This window comes from Aspergillus caelatus (assembly GCF_009193585.1).
Source record: "Aspergillus caelatus strain CBS 763.97 unplaced genomic scaffold BDV27scaffold_154, whole genome shotgun sequence".
Classification (NCBI taxonomy): Eukaryota; Fungi; Ascomycota; class Eurotiomycetes; order Eurotiales; family Aspergillaceae; genus Aspergillus; species Aspergillus caelatus.
The window spans coordinates 207-16,490 of NW_022475417.1; the positions used below are offsets into that span (position 1 = coordinate 207).

Below are 16,284 nucleotides of genomic sequence, written 5' to 3' on the forward strand. Positions count from 1 at the left end.
GAAGTTGTTCAGATATCTCGAATAACTAGTCAGGTACCGGGGTGGACACCAAGTGGCCAACTGGACCTGATTGGCCTCCCAGTCATGGTAATATACCGTAACCACCGCAGCAACTCTGGGACGCTCGTCTTAGCGCAAGTGGGCAACTTATTTATCTAGAGAGCGATAACATAAGACGTCGGGTAGTATCCGACTACGCCTAAATAAGAAAAGGAAAAGAAGAAAAAGTCTGCCATGCCCCCCTATTGCCTCATCCTAGAATGTTCTGCCTAGTAGTTTACTACTACTACTGATCATGAAAATAGGGGTCCATTCACCGTTCATATCGTAGTCTTATCCTTTCTGGTGCATCTCTCCGGAGTATATTCCTTGACAAACTTTTCCTGGCGGATCCCACCAACATCAAACTATTGAATGCCTACTAGGAGTCCGTTCTAACCGAGAGTCGGGAGGAACCTCAGCCGAGGCTGAAACCTGGGCTCTGTAACAATACTGAGTCACAAAGGAAAAGAAATGGGTGAAGATGCAAGAAAATTACCATCACTATTGCATCATGGCAGATGGTACAGCGTAAAAAGTCGATATAGTAAGCCCTAAGGACGACTACTAACTGGACACGAGCTTGGACGGGTGTAGATCATCCCATCACTGATCTTGACAATCAGAACCCGGACGATGATCAGAGCGACAGCACCGAGTGGATCTCGGCAAAGGGTTCCAGACAACTTCGGCTTGTACTCGGTATCCAGCCCAGCCCTTCTTGTTATTCTCCGGATCCCGTACGACATTAGTACGGAGGGACTCACGAAACTGAGGACCAAATTTGCCAGAATTTCTTGGGACGTTTGACAAAGGACAATTTTTGGGAATAAAGTTTCCCCTTTGATTTGGGGACGGAAAAAGAACTCCCCATATGGAGTGCTTCGTCTCGGGAAATGATCGGGGCCAGTGTTTCAGACTGATGAGGGTGAGGGCTGTGTGGGTGATTGTTCCTTTCCCGCTACCCTCTATACTTAGTTAGATAAGCATGATTATTAACTAGTTAGTTAGTTAACTAGTCAGTTAACTAAAGAACATTGATATTGACCAAATGACATGTACTCCGTACATCCACGGTAATTTCCTCGTACCTCGACCTTACCCCCTCCTGTGGAAATTGCCAGCGGGAGGTTATATGCGAAGAAGCAATCTAGACTCAATCCCTCCTGATAACTTCCCGAACGCCACTGTTTCCGACCCTGCAGGTGGACAACTTTCCATAGACACGGGTAGATCGGTTTCATCTTAATTGGTGATACTCTCACGGCTTGGGATGAGTCTCCTTGACCTACTCCATAAAGAGACCCATCATTCGTACCGAAGCAGCCTCCTCAGGGTCCTTGATTAAGATCATCCCGCTGCTAATATATAGTGCCATGATGAGTGTAATAACAAGACGAAGAAAATAACTCACTGACCACCGCTTCTTTTGCGATGCTCAAAGTGACTGAGCCACAAAGGACACACAATGCAATTCTTCATCGCAAAACGCGCGAGTTGAGTTTTGCTGAGCATCTGGTTCGGAGTATAAAGTTATAAACTCCTTCGATTGTTTGGGGTTGTCTTCGTATGATGCAATTCTCTGCAGCCACCCGCGGGGGAGAATCCACCAGGGCGCCAGCCTTCGGGACTTCTCTCAACCTTCCATTCCATGGATTCAACTTTCTCCACTTTAAGAAAGCTCTTGGCCGTGTCTGACGTCCCCGACAAGAAGGCCCTTGTTACCATACTTTAAACAGTCTGTTACAACCCTGCTTCATAAAAAAGTATGACGACCCCCGCCCTCCAGACACTCCGAGCCCAATATAGTTCAACCTTGAAACGCTTTATCGCGTCGAGCAAGAACTTTGAAATCCTCACCTCGATCCCCGCTGGCCAATCCCACCTACCGGCTCACATTCCAGATGTCTTATACGTGCTGGATTCATCCTTCAATCCGCCCACTCTTGCTCATCGCAGGATAGCTGGTACCGCCCTTTTAGAGAGTTCAAGCAAAGCGCCGCGGCTTCTACTATTGCTTGCGACCCAGAATGCAGATAAACCTTCCAAACCAGCCTTGTTCGAGGATCGTCTTGTTATGATGGAACTATTTGCGAGAGACCTTTTGGCATATATACAGCCACATTTCTCGACTTCAGAGAACGAGAGTCTTCCAGTAATCGATATCGGTCTCACCAAGAAACCGTATTTCGTGGATAAAGCCGCAGAAATAGATATTGCGGGGATTTATCCGGAATCGCTTGAGCAAGTTCATCTCACTGGCTATGATACGTTGATCCGGATCTTCAACCCCAAGTATTATCCGCCAGAACATACCCTCCAGCCATTAGGGCCTTTTCTTACACGCCATCGGTTGAGGGTCACCATGCGACCGGGTAGCGAGTGGGGTGATGCGGAAGAGCAGAAGCAATTCCTAATCAACATGGCCCAGGGCAGCATGGAAAAGCAAGGCGGCAAACCTGAATGGGCTCAACGGATTCAGCTCGTGGAAGGGAGACGACCGGATGAGAGACCAGTGAGCTCTACATTGGCCAGAGAGGCAATCCGGTCGAATCCCCAAGATTTGGAAGGGCTGGTCCCCGACAACGTCCGGGAGTTCATCCTGTCCCAACAACCATATTCGGAGTAAAACGATATCACAACATTAATGAGATCTTTGTTGCGTGGTAGAGTAACTGAGATGCGCCGATGAGCGCTACCCGTCGACGATCTATTTAATACATGACGCCCTCGTTTAGGAGTACGTATATTCGCCCAGGACGACTAAAAACTTTTCCATCATAAGATTCAACCAAAACACCATACCGCCACGACGCCCGCACTACGTTTTAATAGAGTCATAGTAGCATAAAAACCACGCATTATCGTACAGCCCAGAGACCACGGCGCAAATGTCGACTTTTAATCGTCGTCCTCTTCTTCCCTTTTCCCCAAAGTATACGCAAGTCCGCCACCAACCATGTTGGCCAAGCAGAGACCCATGGTCACACCGCGGACGATGCCCCGGGCACCCCATTTCTTCATGAAGGGCTGGCGTCGCCGACCGGCAAGCAAAAGGTAAAGTCCCGACCAGGCAGCGCTAATTCCTGCGCTATCGGTCTTGAAACCTTGAAGATTGGCATAGCTCGTGAACAAAAGGACGGGTGGGAAGAGCATCGGAAGTGCTTGGAAGGGTCGCATGTACTGTGCGGTAATGAAGGTTGCGAGGAGCGTCGGGGTAAAAGGATTCTCTGTAGAATTTTGATGTTAAATATGAGATCTGCTGCAAAAAGACAGATAAAAATGGCAAAAAAAGGATCAATGGTCCAGGGAATGCTCACCTCCCCATGCTTGAGCTTTTTGCATGAGAGACTGCTTGGTCTTCTCCACTGCAGATTCCGAACCGGCCATTGTTGCGATCGGAGATTTAGGAGATCGAACTCAAAGAGTTGTAGCGAAGAATCAGTAGTTTATAAGGACGGAAAGAGAACGATTAAATTTGTTCAATTGGTTGCGACTTTGAGGTGTCGCTAACCGTGAAGCTGCTTGTGGAAGCTCATAGGTAACTAATAGAGTGATACGCTTTCCTGACTAACGTCTTGTCACCCGCGGCTTAGTGGCCGTCAGTCAACATAAATCTGAACCTTCGAAAAGACACCACGTTTATCTATCAGTAATCACAGACCAACTTTACCCCCGGACTTACACCAACCAGCATTCTCAACGCAGGGCTCCAATCAGCCAGTCGCCGGAATTTGCAAAACATCGTTACTGGATTTTCTCAGCGTCGTTTGCGAAAAAAAACTAATCCTTATCGGAACCCTTACGGACACATTCTCCTCCGACAGCCTTCGGATCCGCCGTCATCCTCTTAGGGAAGGAAACGAGGAACAGCAGGAAGGAGGTCGAGTTAGAGGCCGATAAAGACAACGGATATATTTTTGCTCGGGCGCAGGATCAGAGCCTTGCCACTATGCCGTCTGCCACAGCGTCTGGGGTAGACAATGGCGGCTCTGCGAAATCCCGCGAGCACAGCCAAGGAAATCAAGACCGCAAATATACCCCCGATCAAAAGGCAGCCGTACTACGGATACGAAAATGTTCGTCAACTGCGTATTACGAAATTTTGTCTTTAGAGAAGACGGCCACGGACAGCGAGATCAAGAAGGCGTATCGCAAGTTGAGTCTGTTGACACATCCTGATAAGAATGGGTATGAGGGGGCCGACGAAGCGTTCAAGAGTGAGTTTTCAGCTGCTTAGGTTATCGCTTCGTGCTTCGCTGCTAACGTTTGGAATAGTGGTGTCGCGCGCTTTCCAGGTCCTATCGGACTCAGACAAGAAGGCTAAGTATGATAAATTTGGAGGAGATCCGGACAGCAGATTCGGCCCCAGCTCTGGGCCTTCGGGTGCCTCTCCTTTCAGCGGATTTGGTGGTGGCTTCCCACGTTCAGCAAACTCCGGTGGTAACATGTACGAAGAGGAAATATCGCCGGAGGAGTTGTTCAATCGCTTCTTCGGTGGCGGTTTTGGTGGTATGGGAGGTGGCTTCAATACCTTTGGTACGACTACTACCTAAATTTCCCTTTGTTGTAGAGCTTCTTACTGACTCGCTACGTAGGTGGTCCTCAGTTTGTATTCAACATGGGAGGTGGCCCCGGATTCCGGGTCCATCAATTCGGCGGTGCTCGGCCTCGCAGGAGGCCGCGCGAAGCGAACAGTCAGCCCGAACCAGCGCCTTCAGCCTGGGCAGTTATTCAACAGTTCTTGCCTCTCATCCTTCTTTTCGTCTTCCCTCTGCTTTCTTCTCTCTTCTCCGGCTCCTCCACTCCCGCAGGCCCCTCATACCGATTTGATGCAGCAGTACCCCCACACACGATGCAACGGACAACGCCGAAACTCCATGTCAACTATTTTGTTAACCCGGGTGACATAGAAGACTTCAGCGCGCGGAAGTTCCGCCAGTTAGACCAACGGGTCGAAGTGGACTACGTCAGCAAGCTTCGGTATGCGTGTGAGAGTGAAATACATGCCCGGGACCGTATGATTCAAGACGCCCAGGGCTGGTTTTTCCCCGACGTAGAGAAAATGAAGGCGGCAAGATCCATGGAGCTTAAGAGTTGTCGGCAGTTAGACTCGTTGAAAGGAAGATATTAACAGACATGACGACTTGTTTCGCTGTTGCTTTATTTTTACTTTTTACTTCAACAAATACCGTGACGTTGTTTTATTAGCCGCATCCATTTCATTCATACTTAATGTTGTCCCGTCCAGTACTTTGGGGGCCTTTTCGTTTCCAATTAGATGTCAATATATGTGCAGAAGTTTGATGGCGTCGCATGGTCAGAGATGTTGCTGGGAAGTTTATAACGATATGTTATTTTAAAGGGTATGAGCATCAATTATTGTACATGGGGAAATAAATGGACTGTTTGAGAAAATTAAGCGATTGTAATAGATTAATAGTTACCTATACTGATACGGCGGGCAGTAATCGGTGTAGTTCAGAGCGGAGAAGATGAACGATTGGCGGCAAAACCCCGACACAAGCTTAGTTAATGCAGACGAATCTGAGCGACTGCAACAGAAGGTCTTTCGCTCCCAGAGGTACCTAATCTCTCACATTCATTCACTTGGCCTCTGGTTCTCAGTTCGTTCCCCGCAGTGTGACCCATCGATCTGAGAACCCGGCACGATTAGGTGACCATCGATTCATTTTTACCCATCCTTTTCTCGCTGGTTTTCTCCTCATCGATTTTGCTCCGCATTTTCTGCCCCGCTGGTTGACAAGCCTTTCATTAGGTACGGGGCACCGTATCTTTAATACTCAGAGATGTCCGACAATCTCTCTGAAGCGGACAAGGTTGGATCTTGATTTTCTAGAATTTTTCTCTTTGCCGTGGTCCTCGGTAGAGTGGTTCTAACTTGAGTAGATCCGCAACAAGCGCTTAGCAAAGCTTGGAAACCCGTCCCCATCGTCGAGATCAGAGGGCGTAGAGTCGTCAAGTCGGCCCCAATCTCCCTCGACGCCAGCACTTTCCCGAACACAGTCCAACGCCGGCAGTGCAGCGAGTTCCAGAGCAGCGTCGCCCAGACCCGACCTACAGTCCGAAGGGAAGCGGATCAAGATCACACCAGCCGTCTCGAACATTACAGGCCCCGATCGGTCACAATCGGTCACCCCAGTTTCCGGCACCCCACCGCCGCCGAGGGCAGAAGAGAGTCTTGAGGCGTTTGAGGATCGTACACTGAGCGCTGTGTTCAAGCTGACGTTGAAGGGGGACCGCCAACGGGATATCCACGGACAAAGATTGACTTACCTTTCGGGCCTCAAGAGTGAGCTCGAGGAGCAAGGTCGCGGCCTTCGTATTGAGACAGCTGTCCTAGACCAGGCTCTTCTGGAAGCTGCTTCAAATGCCCCTCAGCAGAAGCCCTTGGATTATTTGCTACCGTGCTGGCGGAGGATATCTAGGCTGCACAAGGGATTCCGTCGTGCTCGCGAAGATGACCCGAAGTTCAACGTCATATGCGAGGCCCGGCGCCTTTGCTTGAGTTATTGCATGTTTGCGATTACAATGCCGGAGATGTTTGGGTATGTATTGCGCTTCACCTAGGTGGAGGGTGAGATACTAACAGGTTATATGCTAAGGATCGAACCGTCCGGACAGTCACCTCTTAAGCCTTACCTTCTCTTGGACCCCGAGGATGATAAAGGGGTGGATTTTGAGCTTCTAAGTGAGGCTGTCAAAAGGTTTGAAGAGGATGAGAACATCAAGCCAGCATTCATTGCGGCGGTAGAAGAAATGAGCAAGGATCTTGCGGCCATGACTATCAACGACGATTACAAGCCCTACGTAACAGTATGTTCTGTCATCCCACCTTCTACCTGAGTGTCTTGTCAACCTCATTTACAGGCCCTACGAAACCTTGTCCGCCACGCGGTTGTGGGTGCAGCGATCACAGAGTCATCCTTGTTCAATGAATCTCGGGAGGCTGCAACATTTGAGAAGGACACGTTACTCGGGCCCTGGTTCCGGCTATCGCCTCTGCAGGGTGCAGTGACTATGACCTATTTCTCAAGCCCCAAGACGAGGGACCAGGGCTATATCCTGAACGCACAGCGCTCACAGCGGATGATGCAGCAGATGCTGAGTTCGGATCTTTTCGACATAATAAACCATCTGATTCGTGCATCGAAAGATGCACGTGAGAGAGTTCTGGATTGGTTCGCCGCAGCTCTGAATATCAATCACAAGCGACGCGCTATGCAGGTTGATCCGAATACTGTGTCCTCGGATGGTTTCATGTTCAATCTCACGACGTGTCTGGACCAGCTTTGTGAGCCTTTTATGGATGCCAACTTTACCAAGGTAGACCATTCTGAATATATTACATGATATATGTCCTGCTGACTCGGCCATTAGATCGACAGGATTGATGCAGGATATTTGCATCGGAACCCACGAATCGATATGAAAGATGAGACCAAAATCAACGCCGATCAGCATGCGTCTGATGCATTCTATGCTAAGAAGGTTGATGGTACCTCTAATTTCATCACAGAGATCTTCTTCCTCACAGTCGCTGCTCACCACTATGGTAGCGAATCATTGACCTCAAAGTTGGATCAACTGGAGAAGGACCTCCGACACCTGGAGAACACAATCAACAAATTCGAGCAAGAACGGCACAAGTGGAGCAACAACCCAATGCAACTCAGGGTCTTTGAGCAGGCCTTAAAGAAGTACAAGGACAAGTTGGATTTGGGTCTTGCTTTGAAGTACAGTCTTCAAGGTGTGTTGTTCGACGACCAGTGGCAGGCCCGTTCCATGCTGTTTATGCGCTATGTTATTGTCTTCCTCCTGAGACTTGTGTCTGGCAAGAACTTCCCCAAAGAGCCCATCCAATTGCCTCTGCCCGAGGAGCAGCAAGAAGTTTGGAAGTGTCTTCCTGAGTACTTTGTGGACGACATTGTGAGCAATTTCAAATTCATCATGTGGTGCATGCCTCAAATCATTACCGCAACGCAGGGTGACGAATTGGTAATGCTCTGTATAGCCTTTTTGGAAAGCACTAGCTATATCAAAAACCCCTATTTGAAGGCCGGTCTAGTCTCTATTCTCTTCCGAGGAACATGGCCTCGCCCTGGCGGTGCGCGGGGCGTGCTGGTGGACCTCCTGAACTCCATGCCCTTTGCCAACGAGTATTTGCTGCATGCTCTTATGAAGTTCTACATTGAAGCCGAGCACACGGGCACCCATACCCAATTCTTCGACAAGTTCAACATCCGTTTTGAGATCTTCCAGATCATCAAGTGCATTTGGCCCAATACGCTATACCGTGCCAAGCTTTCTAACCAGGCCAAGCGGAATCTGGACTTCTTCGTGCGCTTTGTGAATTTGCTCCTCAACGATGTGACTTTTGTGCTTGACGAGTCGTTCGGTGCCTTTATTACCATCCATAAAACTCAAACGGAATTGCGTAATGGGGCGGGCATGGATCCCACCGTGCGACAGCAGAAAGAGGAACAACTTGCCTCTGCTCAGCGCAATGCGAAGTCTTACATGCAATTGACCAATGAAACAGTCGCCATGCTTAAGCTCTTCACCGAAGCTCTGGCCGATTCATTCACCATGCCGGAAATTGTGCAAAGACTGGCAGACATGCTTGATTACAATCTTGATGCGATGGTGGGCCCCAAGAGCTCGAGTCTCCGTGTCGACAACCTGCAGGAGTACGGGTTCAATCCACGAGCCTTGTTGAGCGAGATTGTCGATGTGTATCTGAACTTGATGAGCAAGGAGAATTTCATTGTGGCCGTTGCTCGGGATGGACGGTCCTACAAGCCGGCCAACTTCGAAAAGGCAGCGGAGATCCTGCGGAAGTGGTCACTCAAGTCCCCTGAGGAGCTCAGGCGGTGGGAGCAGCTACAACGCCGGGTGCGGGAAGCCAAGGAGGCCGACGAACAAGCAGAGGAGGACCTCGGAGAGGTCCCCGACGAGTTTTTAGGTATGCTCTGGGAGCTGTTGCTCTTAGGATTCATGGCAGTTGCTAACAAATTTTTCAGATCCTCTTATGTATACACTGATGGAAGACCCTGTGATTCTTCCTGGGTCGAGAGTGTCCATCGATCGCTCCACCATCCGGTCTCATCTTCTGAGTGACCCTCATGATCCTTTCAACCGAGTCCCCCTCAAGATGGAAGACGTCACGCCTGGTACGTAATCCGTGCCGTCGCTTTTGCAGCTCCATGTTACTAACTCGTCCGGTGCAGATACGGAGCTCAAGGCCAAGATTGAGGCGTTCAAGGCGGAGCGAATGGCAGCGCGCAGAACACCAGCGACGCAAAGTGCATCTGAGACGATGGACACGTCTGCTGACTGATGGGATATCCCTTTGTTTATGAGTTGGCGGTTGTTGGAAACGATTCCACATCCACGATATTCCTAAAAATTGGAACGATACGAGCTTTGTTTTTATTGTTAATGGTTTGGATCGGAGTGGGCTATTCTTTTCTTGCTCCTTCACGACTTGTAGCTTCGCTAGATGTTGAGGCTTAGCATAGACGAACAGACTAAAACTTATGTTATATCGGGTTTTACCGTCAGGTTACAGGGGGATCTCGTTTCAAAATGAATTTATAGAAGTATGTGGCCAGTAAATGAACTGGATCATCACTTGCATAAACGGGTGCAGGGGATCCATGTTCAAGCCACCAGATGCCGCCCGTAGAAAATCTCCCGTTGGATGAGTTCGACTACTTCGGTACCTCGCAGATGGGCGAGAGCTAACTACTACTAGTTATACCAGGTATGCCCCGGAAAGGCTCCACTCAAGATCTTCACGTCCTTGGGTTTGATCTGGCACTTTGAGATTGCAGATCCAGAGGAAAATATGCAGTGGGAGTACATATGGGGAGGGCTACGCTAATCCCTATAGAGAAGATCGACTGACTTGAGTCTGTTTTTCAACAATCGAAACAAACATCCGAATTTATTCATTGCCAAACCTGGCATCTATATTGTGACCTCATAATCAGTCACCAATTTATTCCCTTTCTTCCACTCCAACCCCCCCGGTTCACTCACCACGAATTAACCCATCTTCAACAGCCACCATAACCGGACACAAATAAACAATGGGACCAACCATCTTAACCCTCAATTCCCTCCCGCCCCCCCAAGATCTCCTTAACCCGACCCCAGAAACATACTCCCAAATCCTCACTATCTGGCAATACTTCGCCGGCGTAAGTTCCCCACCAAAACAAATGAACAAGCACACCCAACTAACCCACACAAACCCAGTTCACAATAGTCCTATGGCTCACCACCTGGTTCCCAATGGGTAAAACATCCCTAAAATCCTCCATCTTCAATATCCCCGGCCGCATCGCCTGGACCACCATGGAACTCATAGCGCCCCTAAACCTCATCTACGTGATGAAAGCCCTCGTCGCAAGACTCAGCACGGACCTCACGTCCCTACCGCTCCCGAATCAGATCGTAGCCGCGCTGTATCTCATCCACTATGCCAATCGCGCCGTCATCTCCCCGCTGTTCGCGGCCCCGAGCATGTCCCCCATTCATGCTCTTATCGCCGTCAGCGGTCTGGCGTTCAACTGGATTAATTCGACTTGTCTTGCTGCGTGGCTGGTGGGGTACCATGCCCCTGTTACCGGGTATCGAACGGATCAGTTTGGTGGTCTGGGTGATGGTACCAGACCAGCGATCTCAGATTATCTCCCCTACATAGGATTCATCCTCTTTTTCGTCGGGATGACAGGGAACATCATCTCCGAACGAACATTCTTCCGACTCCGCCGCGAAGAAGCAAACAAACTGCACACTCAGAAGGACCATTCAAAGAATCCCGGGAACAAGTACTCCAAAGTCTACGTCATCCCGCCCGCAAAGGGTCTTTTCCGATACATCCTCTACCCGCATTACGTCTTTGAATGGCTCGAGTGGACTGGTTTCATCCTCGTGGGCACGGCGGTGTATCCTGCGTCTGGTGTGGTTGGGCCTGAGATGAGACTTGTGTCGTGGTTGCGTCCTGCGGCTGCGTTGGCGGAGAGGTTGCGGGTGCCGTTGCCGTTGCCGGCGGTGGTATTTGTGGTCAATGTGGTGACTTCGATGGTGCCTCAGGCGAGGTTGGGGAAGAGGTGGTATTTGGGCCGGTTTGGGAAGGATAAGGTTGCTGGGAGGGGCGCGGTAGTGCCTTTTTTGGGGTGGTTGTAGTTTAGATCTATGGTTTGGTTACTGCTGGTTCTTATACAGGACTGAATATACGTAATAGCTTCTTTTAAAGCTGGGTGCAATCAGTTATCAGGTGGTGTGATAAAAGTAGAAAGAGAAGTATGAATATGAGCCGGATTCGCCGGTGTTATTGTAAGATTTAAATATTCTTGTATATATATGGTTCATCAAAATCCGACTGGATGACCATGGTCTTGTCCGTCTTTCCTTACTTGTTATTCCTATCAACTTCTTGGTCAAGGGAAACAGGGATGAAAAAGGTTTGAAAATAATTAGCTGGAAGGACAATTAGATAGGGAGGTCAGACAAAAAGCCTAACTTCATTCACCAGTGGTATCATAACATCTCTATCCCAATCATCGCCTGGTCATTGTATGTTTTGCTTTATCTACGGAGTATTTAGGTTTCATATATGCAATTACGTCAAAATGGGTTTGCACAGAGGCTTCGCATCAGCGTTATGCCTAGCGTATTGAGATTTTACCTGCCCAGATCTTCAAAGATAATACGCTACTTGGTGACTACGAATGACAAACAACATCTACAAGACAAAAAATTTGGAGAAAAAAAAGTCGATGTGAAGTCAAGCTCGGCTGTGACACCGGCTCGTATTAAATTTTGAGGTGAAAACCACCCATGTATGTATGATTATACACATTGTTGAAATATTTGGAAATCATCGGCGAAATCCAAGAGACAATCTCACTTATGCTACCTCTCGCAGAGCAGGCAGCATGAAGGATTAGAAAGAAACAACCATCACCCCAGAAGCGGGGAATGCTGAACTTGCAATCATGTCAATATTTGGCTGACGCCGATGTTGAAATCGTGAATGTTGAAAACTCCGTTGACCCCCTGGATATCTCTAGAAACCCTGAACCCATTATGTTGAACTTTTGGTATCATCATCGTAACTCATCATAAAACGAAACATATTCGTCTCCCCCGAAGCGACAGGTTGAGAATGTCGCCCCTTCATGGGTTGATATTAAATAAGGTACACCATTTATTTGGTGTGCTTCTGGCGGTAGTACTTGGCCGCGTTGACCATGTTGGTCAGAGCAGCCTTAGTCTCGGGCCACTGACGGGTCTTGAGACCGCAGTCAGGGTTGACCCACAGCTGGTCAGGACGGAGGTACTGGAGCATCTCGTCGATGCGGTCCTTGATCTCCTGCTCGCTGGGAACACGAGGAGAGTGGATGTCGTAGACACCGGGTCCGATGTGACGGGGGTAGGCCTCGTCAATGAAGACCTTGAGCAGCTTGGCATCAGACTTGCTGTTCTCGATGCTCAGAACATCGGCATCCAGAGCGGCAATAGCGTGGAAGAAGTCCTGGAACTCAGAGTAGCAGAAGTGAGAGTGAATCTGAGTGCCATCGGCAACACCGGTGGTGGCCAGGCGGAAGGAGCGGACAGCCCACTTGAGGTAGTCCTCACGCTCCTTGCCGGAGCGGAGAGGGAGACCCTCACGGAGGGCGGGCTCGTCGACCTGGATAACCTTGATACCAGCAGCCTCAAGGTCAACGACTTCGTCACGGAGGGCAAGAGCGAGCTGCTGAGCCTGGACGGACTGGTGGACATCGTCACGAGGGAAAGACCACCGGAGACAGGTGATGGGACCAGTGAGCATACCCTTCATGGGCTTCTTGGAGATGGAGACGGCGTACTTGGACTCCTTGACGGTCATGGGGGCAGGACGGGAGATGTCACCGACAACGATGGGAGGACGCACGCAACGAGATCCGTAACTCTGGACCCAGGCGTGGGTAGTGAAAACGTAACCGGTGAGACGCTCACCGAAGTACTGGACCATGTCGTTACGCTCAGGCTCACCGTGAACGAAGACATCCAGGTCGAGCTCTTCCTGGATCTTGACGACATCTTGGATCTCCTTCTCAATGAACTTCTCGTACTGCTCAGCGGTGATTTCACCCTTGGTGAACTTGTTACGCTGGATACGGATCTCCTTGGTCTGAGGGAAAGATCCAATGGTGGTGGTAGGGAAGAGAGGAAGGTTGATAGACTTGCCCTGCTCGGCAAGACGGACGGGGAAGGCAGATTTGCGGTTATGCATCTCCTCAGTGACAGCAGCCTGGCGTTCCTTGACCTTGGGGTCGTTGGTGCGGCTGGACGAGGCACGGCTCTGGACAGACTTGGCATTGGCCTCGAGCTGCTCACGGACGGCAGCAGGGCCCTCGGTGACGGCCTTGGCGATCACAACGACTTCGGCAGTCTTCTCGACAGCGAAGCTGAACCAGTCACGCACCTCAGCGTCAAGGTTCTTCTCGCTTGCAAGGGTGTGGGGGACGTGGAGGAGGGAGCTGGAAGTGGCGACGATCACACGGTCCTTGCCAAGCTTCTGAATAGCCAGCTCAACCTTCTCGATGGCGGTCTTGAAGTTGGTCTTCCAGATGTTACGGCCATCGACAACACCAGCAGAAAGGACCTGGTTGGGGCCAAGGGCGCCAGCGACGGTGTCGAGCTGCTCAGGGTTGCGGACAAGGTCAATGTGGATACCGTAGAGGTTGTGAAGAGCAGGAAGGACATCAATGTTGTGAACGATGTCACCGAAGTAGGTGGCGAGGACGATGCGGGGAGCCTTGTCACCGAGAGCGCCGAGCTTCTCGTAGGCAGGCTTGAAGGCATCCTTGGACTTGGCGGGAAGGTCAAAGACGAGAACAGGCTCATCAATCTGAACGTCCTCAACGCCAGCCTCCTTCAACTTCTGGAGGAGCTCGACGTAGACAGCGACGAGGTCATCAATCTTGGAGATGGGGTCAACGGTCTGACCACGGTCAGCCTTGGCAAGGGTCAGGAACGAGACAGGTCCCAGGATGACGGGACGAGTGACGATGCCGGCCTCCTTGGCCTCAAGGAACTGAACAACAGGCTTGGGCTGCTCAGCAAGCTTGAAAGTCTGGTTGTCCTGAAGAGTAGGCTTGACGTAGTGGTAGTTGGAGTCAAACCACTTAACCATTTCCTGTACACCAGTATTAGACCTATTGACCAGGACAAGGCGGACCAGTATAACATACCAAGCTAGGAACATCGATGGCGGCCTGGCCATCCTTGGCAGGCTTCTGGAGACCACGACCCATGGCGAAGTACTCGTCAACGGGGTGGAGGTTGTACTTGCTGTATCTCTCGGGGATAACCTAATTGAGGAAGTAACGTTAGAAAAAGGCATGGTGATAGACAATTAATATTAGAAACGAGGGGAATAACCACTTACACCGAACATCTGAATGTGGTCGAGGACCTGGTCGTAGAAAGCGAAGTCATTGCTGGGGATGATGTCGACACCAGCATCCTTCTGGATCTTCCAGTGCGCCAGACGGAGTCTCTTTCCCTCGGCCAAGAGCTCGTCACGAGAGATCTTCTCACCCCAGTACGCCTCAGTGGCCTTCTTCAGGTCACGAAGCTTTCCCATACGAGGGAAACCCAAGACAGAGCTATAGACAAGAGAGGTCAGCGTTACCCAAGCCAGAGAGTTTGTTGAAAATTCGAGAGAGGAGGGAATTGACATACGATTGAACCATCCTGATAGATATGTGAGTACGGATTAAGGGATAAAAGGTACGAGGAGGGGAAAATGAGGTAGAGAAACAAGGTAGAATTCTTGTCAAAAAGAAGAATGGATCAAAAGATACAAGAGACAAACACCGTCTCTTGCAGAGGGAAGGGGTCAAAAGGGGGAAATGGGATGAAAGAGAATAGAAGAGAAAGAAAAAAGCAAGAGGGAGAGAAGAAGGAATAAATAAGAATGGGAGCTGGGGATGGGGATGGAGGGGAAAAGACAGAGAGACAGAGTGGAAACGAGGATGACATGAAAAGATCAAGTAAATGGACCAATCGGGGGGAAGATTGGATGGAGGGGCAACGTATCGTTACGCCGACTCGCCGACAATACCACTAGAGCTCGTTCTGATACAAGTTGGGGAAAGATCAGGATGGCGTGATTGCCCCCATTTCTCTCCCAGACCCGTAATTTTAAGTAATTTTAGGTCTCCGTCCAGACTGATCACCACATAAGGTACCAACCAGAGTCTCCAGATTGGGTCAAGTTTTGCGATAAAGGGACTGGGCCTTATCTTTTTTCAGTTTAGCCCGCTCACGGACGCTCCGGGATCGGCCACTCTTTACTGGTTGGTACGATACAAGTATATCCTGTATCATACTAAACTACGTGTGATTCACCTGATAAGGTACATACAGTATATACAACTTTTTTTTTTTTGGGCAATTTGGGATTCCCACCAGTTTCAATTACTGTAAGACTCAAAGAAAAAGGGAGAAAAGTAGGAGAGAGAGAGAACTCATATTCTGGCTCCATCTGAATTTATCCATATGAATTCCGAATACACTACACTCCAAAAAAAATACATCAATGCAGTTTGTTCATCTCCCAATGAGTACACTACGTACTACTCAAACCCCACCGGGAGAATCATCGGCCTTTGACACATGGCCGAGGTGAGGTGAGATCAGAACCCCGAAGACTCGCACAATACCCGAGTAATGCGTGAGATCTCTATCAGATGGTAAACTCTTGAATAACGCTCGTATGCTTGATCAGCTAATAATTTTTAAACAGATGTGTATTCTGAGCATCGACGTGCCGCTACATAGATCGTGCCTCCCATAACCACATGTGATAGACCGCCATCTAGGACGAGAAAACAAGGAACGAATCTTATACTAGTAGTATCATCCGCCTCGGAGTGGATATGCGTTAATAAAAGCAATATGGACTCGTCGGTTATCCTTCACTTTGGTGATCAAGACTATATGTAGTCGGGGAATTGAAGGGGAACTGTGAGCTCCGGCGGAAACCATTACGTATTGCAACGAAGCGCAAGAATACTCCGGACAATTGGTCTCCTTACTCGGGAGATAGATGCCATGCTATCCAACAGCACATTGGAAGGTACTGTCATGGAAGTTTTCGCAACTTCCCAATTTTTGTTGGGCTTTAAGAAACTAGTACTGTCGACTTCACCATGCGCACCT

General features: G+C 49.5%; 6 protein-coding genes across 6 annotated transcripts; 4 read left to right on the forward strand and 2 right to left on the reverse strand.

The window, feature by feature from the left end:
* Positions 1 to 1,709: 1,709 nt before the first annotated feature.
* BDV27DRAFT_22770 (nicotinate-nicotinamide nucleotide adenylyltransferase) lies at positions 1,710 to 2,804 on the forward strand. The gene has a single exon (XM_032076068.1). It carries the CDS (start codon positions 1,808 to 1,810, stop codon positions 2,666 to 2,668), a length of 861 nt encoding a protein of 286 aa, XP_031925107.1. The 5' UTR covers positions 1,710 to 1,807; the 3' UTR covers positions 2,669 to 2,804.
* BDV27DRAFT_22769 (uncharacterized protein) lies at positions 2,805 to 3,573 on the reverse strand. Its single transcript, XM_032076067.1, has 2 exons — positions 3,360 to 3,573; positions 2,805 to 3,269 (listed from the first exon to the last, which is right to left on the reverse strand). The coding sequence occupies exons 1-2, from the start codon at positions 3,427 to 3,429 to the stop codon at positions 2,941 to 2,943; spliced, it is 399 nt and encodes a 132-aa protein (XP_031925108.1). The 5' UTR covers positions 3,430 to 3,573; the 3' UTR covers positions 2,805 to 2,940.
* A 46-nt stretch (positions 3,574 to 3,619) lies between these two features.
* BDV27DRAFT_132118 (J domain-containing protein) lies at positions 3,620 to 5,457 on the forward strand. Its single transcript, XM_032067795.1, has 3 exons — positions 3,620 to 4,259; positions 4,318 to 4,578; positions 4,638 to 5,457. The coding sequence occupies exons 1-3, from the start codon at positions 3,992 to 3,994 to the stop codon at positions 5,171 to 5,173; spliced, it is 1,065 nt and encodes a 354-aa protein (XP_031925109.1). The 5' UTR covers positions 3,620 to 3,991; the 3' UTR covers positions 5,174 to 5,457.
* Positions 5,458 to 5,634: 177 nt separating this feature from the next.
* BDV27DRAFT_22777 (ubiquitin-ubiquitin ligase UFD2) lies at positions 5,635 to 9,622 on the forward strand. The gene is made up of 7 exons (XM_032076069.1): positions 5,635 to 5,879; positions 5,950 to 6,608; positions 6,666 to 6,876; positions 6,931 to 7,386; positions 7,441 to 9,025; positions 9,084 to 9,233; positions 9,291 to 9,622. Exons 1-7 carry the CDS (start codon positions 5,850 to 5,852, stop codon positions 9,398 to 9,400), a joined length of 3,201 nt encoding a protein of 1,066 aa, XP_031925110.1. The 5' UTR covers positions 5,635 to 5,849; the 3' UTR covers positions 9,401 to 9,622.
* A 532-nt stretch (positions 9,623 to 10,154) lies between these two features.
* On the forward strand, positions 10,155 to 11,256 carry BDV27DRAFT_160126 (3-oxo-5-alpha-steroid 4-dehydrogenase family protein; the record flags this gene model as incomplete). Its single annotated transcript, XM_032072979.1, has 2 exons — positions 10,155 to 10,265; positions 10,324 to 11,256. 2 exons carry the CDS (start codon positions 10,155 to 10,157, stop codon positions 11,254 to 11,256), a joined length of 1,044 nt encoding a protein of 347 aa, XP_031925111.1.
* A 590-nt stretch (positions 11,257 to 11,846) lies between these two features.
* Positions 11,847 to 15,031, reverse strand: BDV27DRAFT_132120 (5-methyltetrahydropteroyltriglutamate--homocysteine S-methyltransferase). Its single transcript, XM_032067796.1, has 4 exons — positions 14,803 to 15,031; positions 14,507 to 14,726; positions 14,310 to 14,429; positions 11,847 to 14,254 (listed from the first exon to the last, which is right to left on the reverse strand). Exons 1-4 carry the CDS (start codon positions 14,811 to 14,813, stop codon positions 12,281 to 12,283), a joined length of 2,325 nt encoding a protein of 774 aa, XP_031925112.1. The 5' UTR covers positions 14,814 to 15,031; the 3' UTR covers positions 11,847 to 12,280.
* Between the last annotated feature and the right edge of the window lie 1,253 nt (positions 15,032 to 16,284).

What these genes read in the sequence shown, in the direction of transcription:
- BDV27DRAFT_22770 (XM_032076068.1), top strand. Translation starts at nt 1,808, where the DNA reads ATGACGACCCCCGCCCTCCAGACACTCCGAGCCCAATATAGTTCAACC.
- BDV27DRAFT_22769 (XM_032076067.1), bottom strand. Translation starts at nt 3,429, where the DNA reads ATGGCCGGTTCGGAATCTGCAGTGGAGAAGACCAAGCAGTCTCTCATG. An exon ending in AAAAGCTCAAGCATGGGGAG is followed by an intron (nt 3,270 to 3,359) that starts GTGAGCATTCCC and finishes AAAATTCTACAG; the next exon opens with AGAATCCTTTTACCCCGACG.
- BDV27DRAFT_132118 (XM_032067795.1), top strand. Translation starts at nt 3,992, where the DNA reads ATGCCGTCTGCCACAGCGTCTGGGGTAGACAATGGCGGCTCTGCGAAA. An exon ending in GGCCGACGAAGCGTTCAAGA is followed by an intron (nt 4,260 to 4,317) that starts GTGAGTTTTCAG and finishes CGTTTGGAATAG; the next exon opens with TGGTGTCGCGCGCTTTCCAG. An exon ending in AGGTGGCTTCAATACCTTTG is followed by an intron (nt 4,579 to 4,637) that starts GTACGACTACTA and finishes CTCGCTACGTAG; the next exon opens with GTGGTCCTCAGTTTGTATTC.
- BDV27DRAFT_22777 (XM_032076069.1), top strand. Translation starts at nt 5,850, where the DNA reads ATGTCCGACAATCTCTCTGAAGCGGACAAG. An exon ending in TGGATGCCAACTTTACCAAG is followed by an intron (nt 7,387 to 7,440) that starts GTAGACCATTCT and finishes CTCGGCCATTAG; the next exon opens with ATCGACAGGATTGATGCAGG. An exon ending in GGTCCCCGACGAGTTTTTAG is followed by an intron (nt 9,026 to 9,083) that starts GTATGCTCTGGG and finishes CAAATTTTTCAG; the next exon opens with ATCCTCTTATGTATACACTG.
- BDV27DRAFT_132120 (XM_032067796.1), bottom strand. An exon ending in ACCACATTCAGATGTTCGGT is followed by an intron (nt 14,430 to 14,506) that starts GTAAGTGGTTAT and finishes TTCCTCAATTAG; the next exon opens with GTTATCCCCGAGAGATACAG. An exon ending in CCATCGATGTTCCTAGCTTG is followed by an intron (nt 14,255 to 14,309) that starts GTATGTTATACT and finishes ACTGGTGTACAG; the next exon opens with GAAATGGTTAAGTGGTTTGA.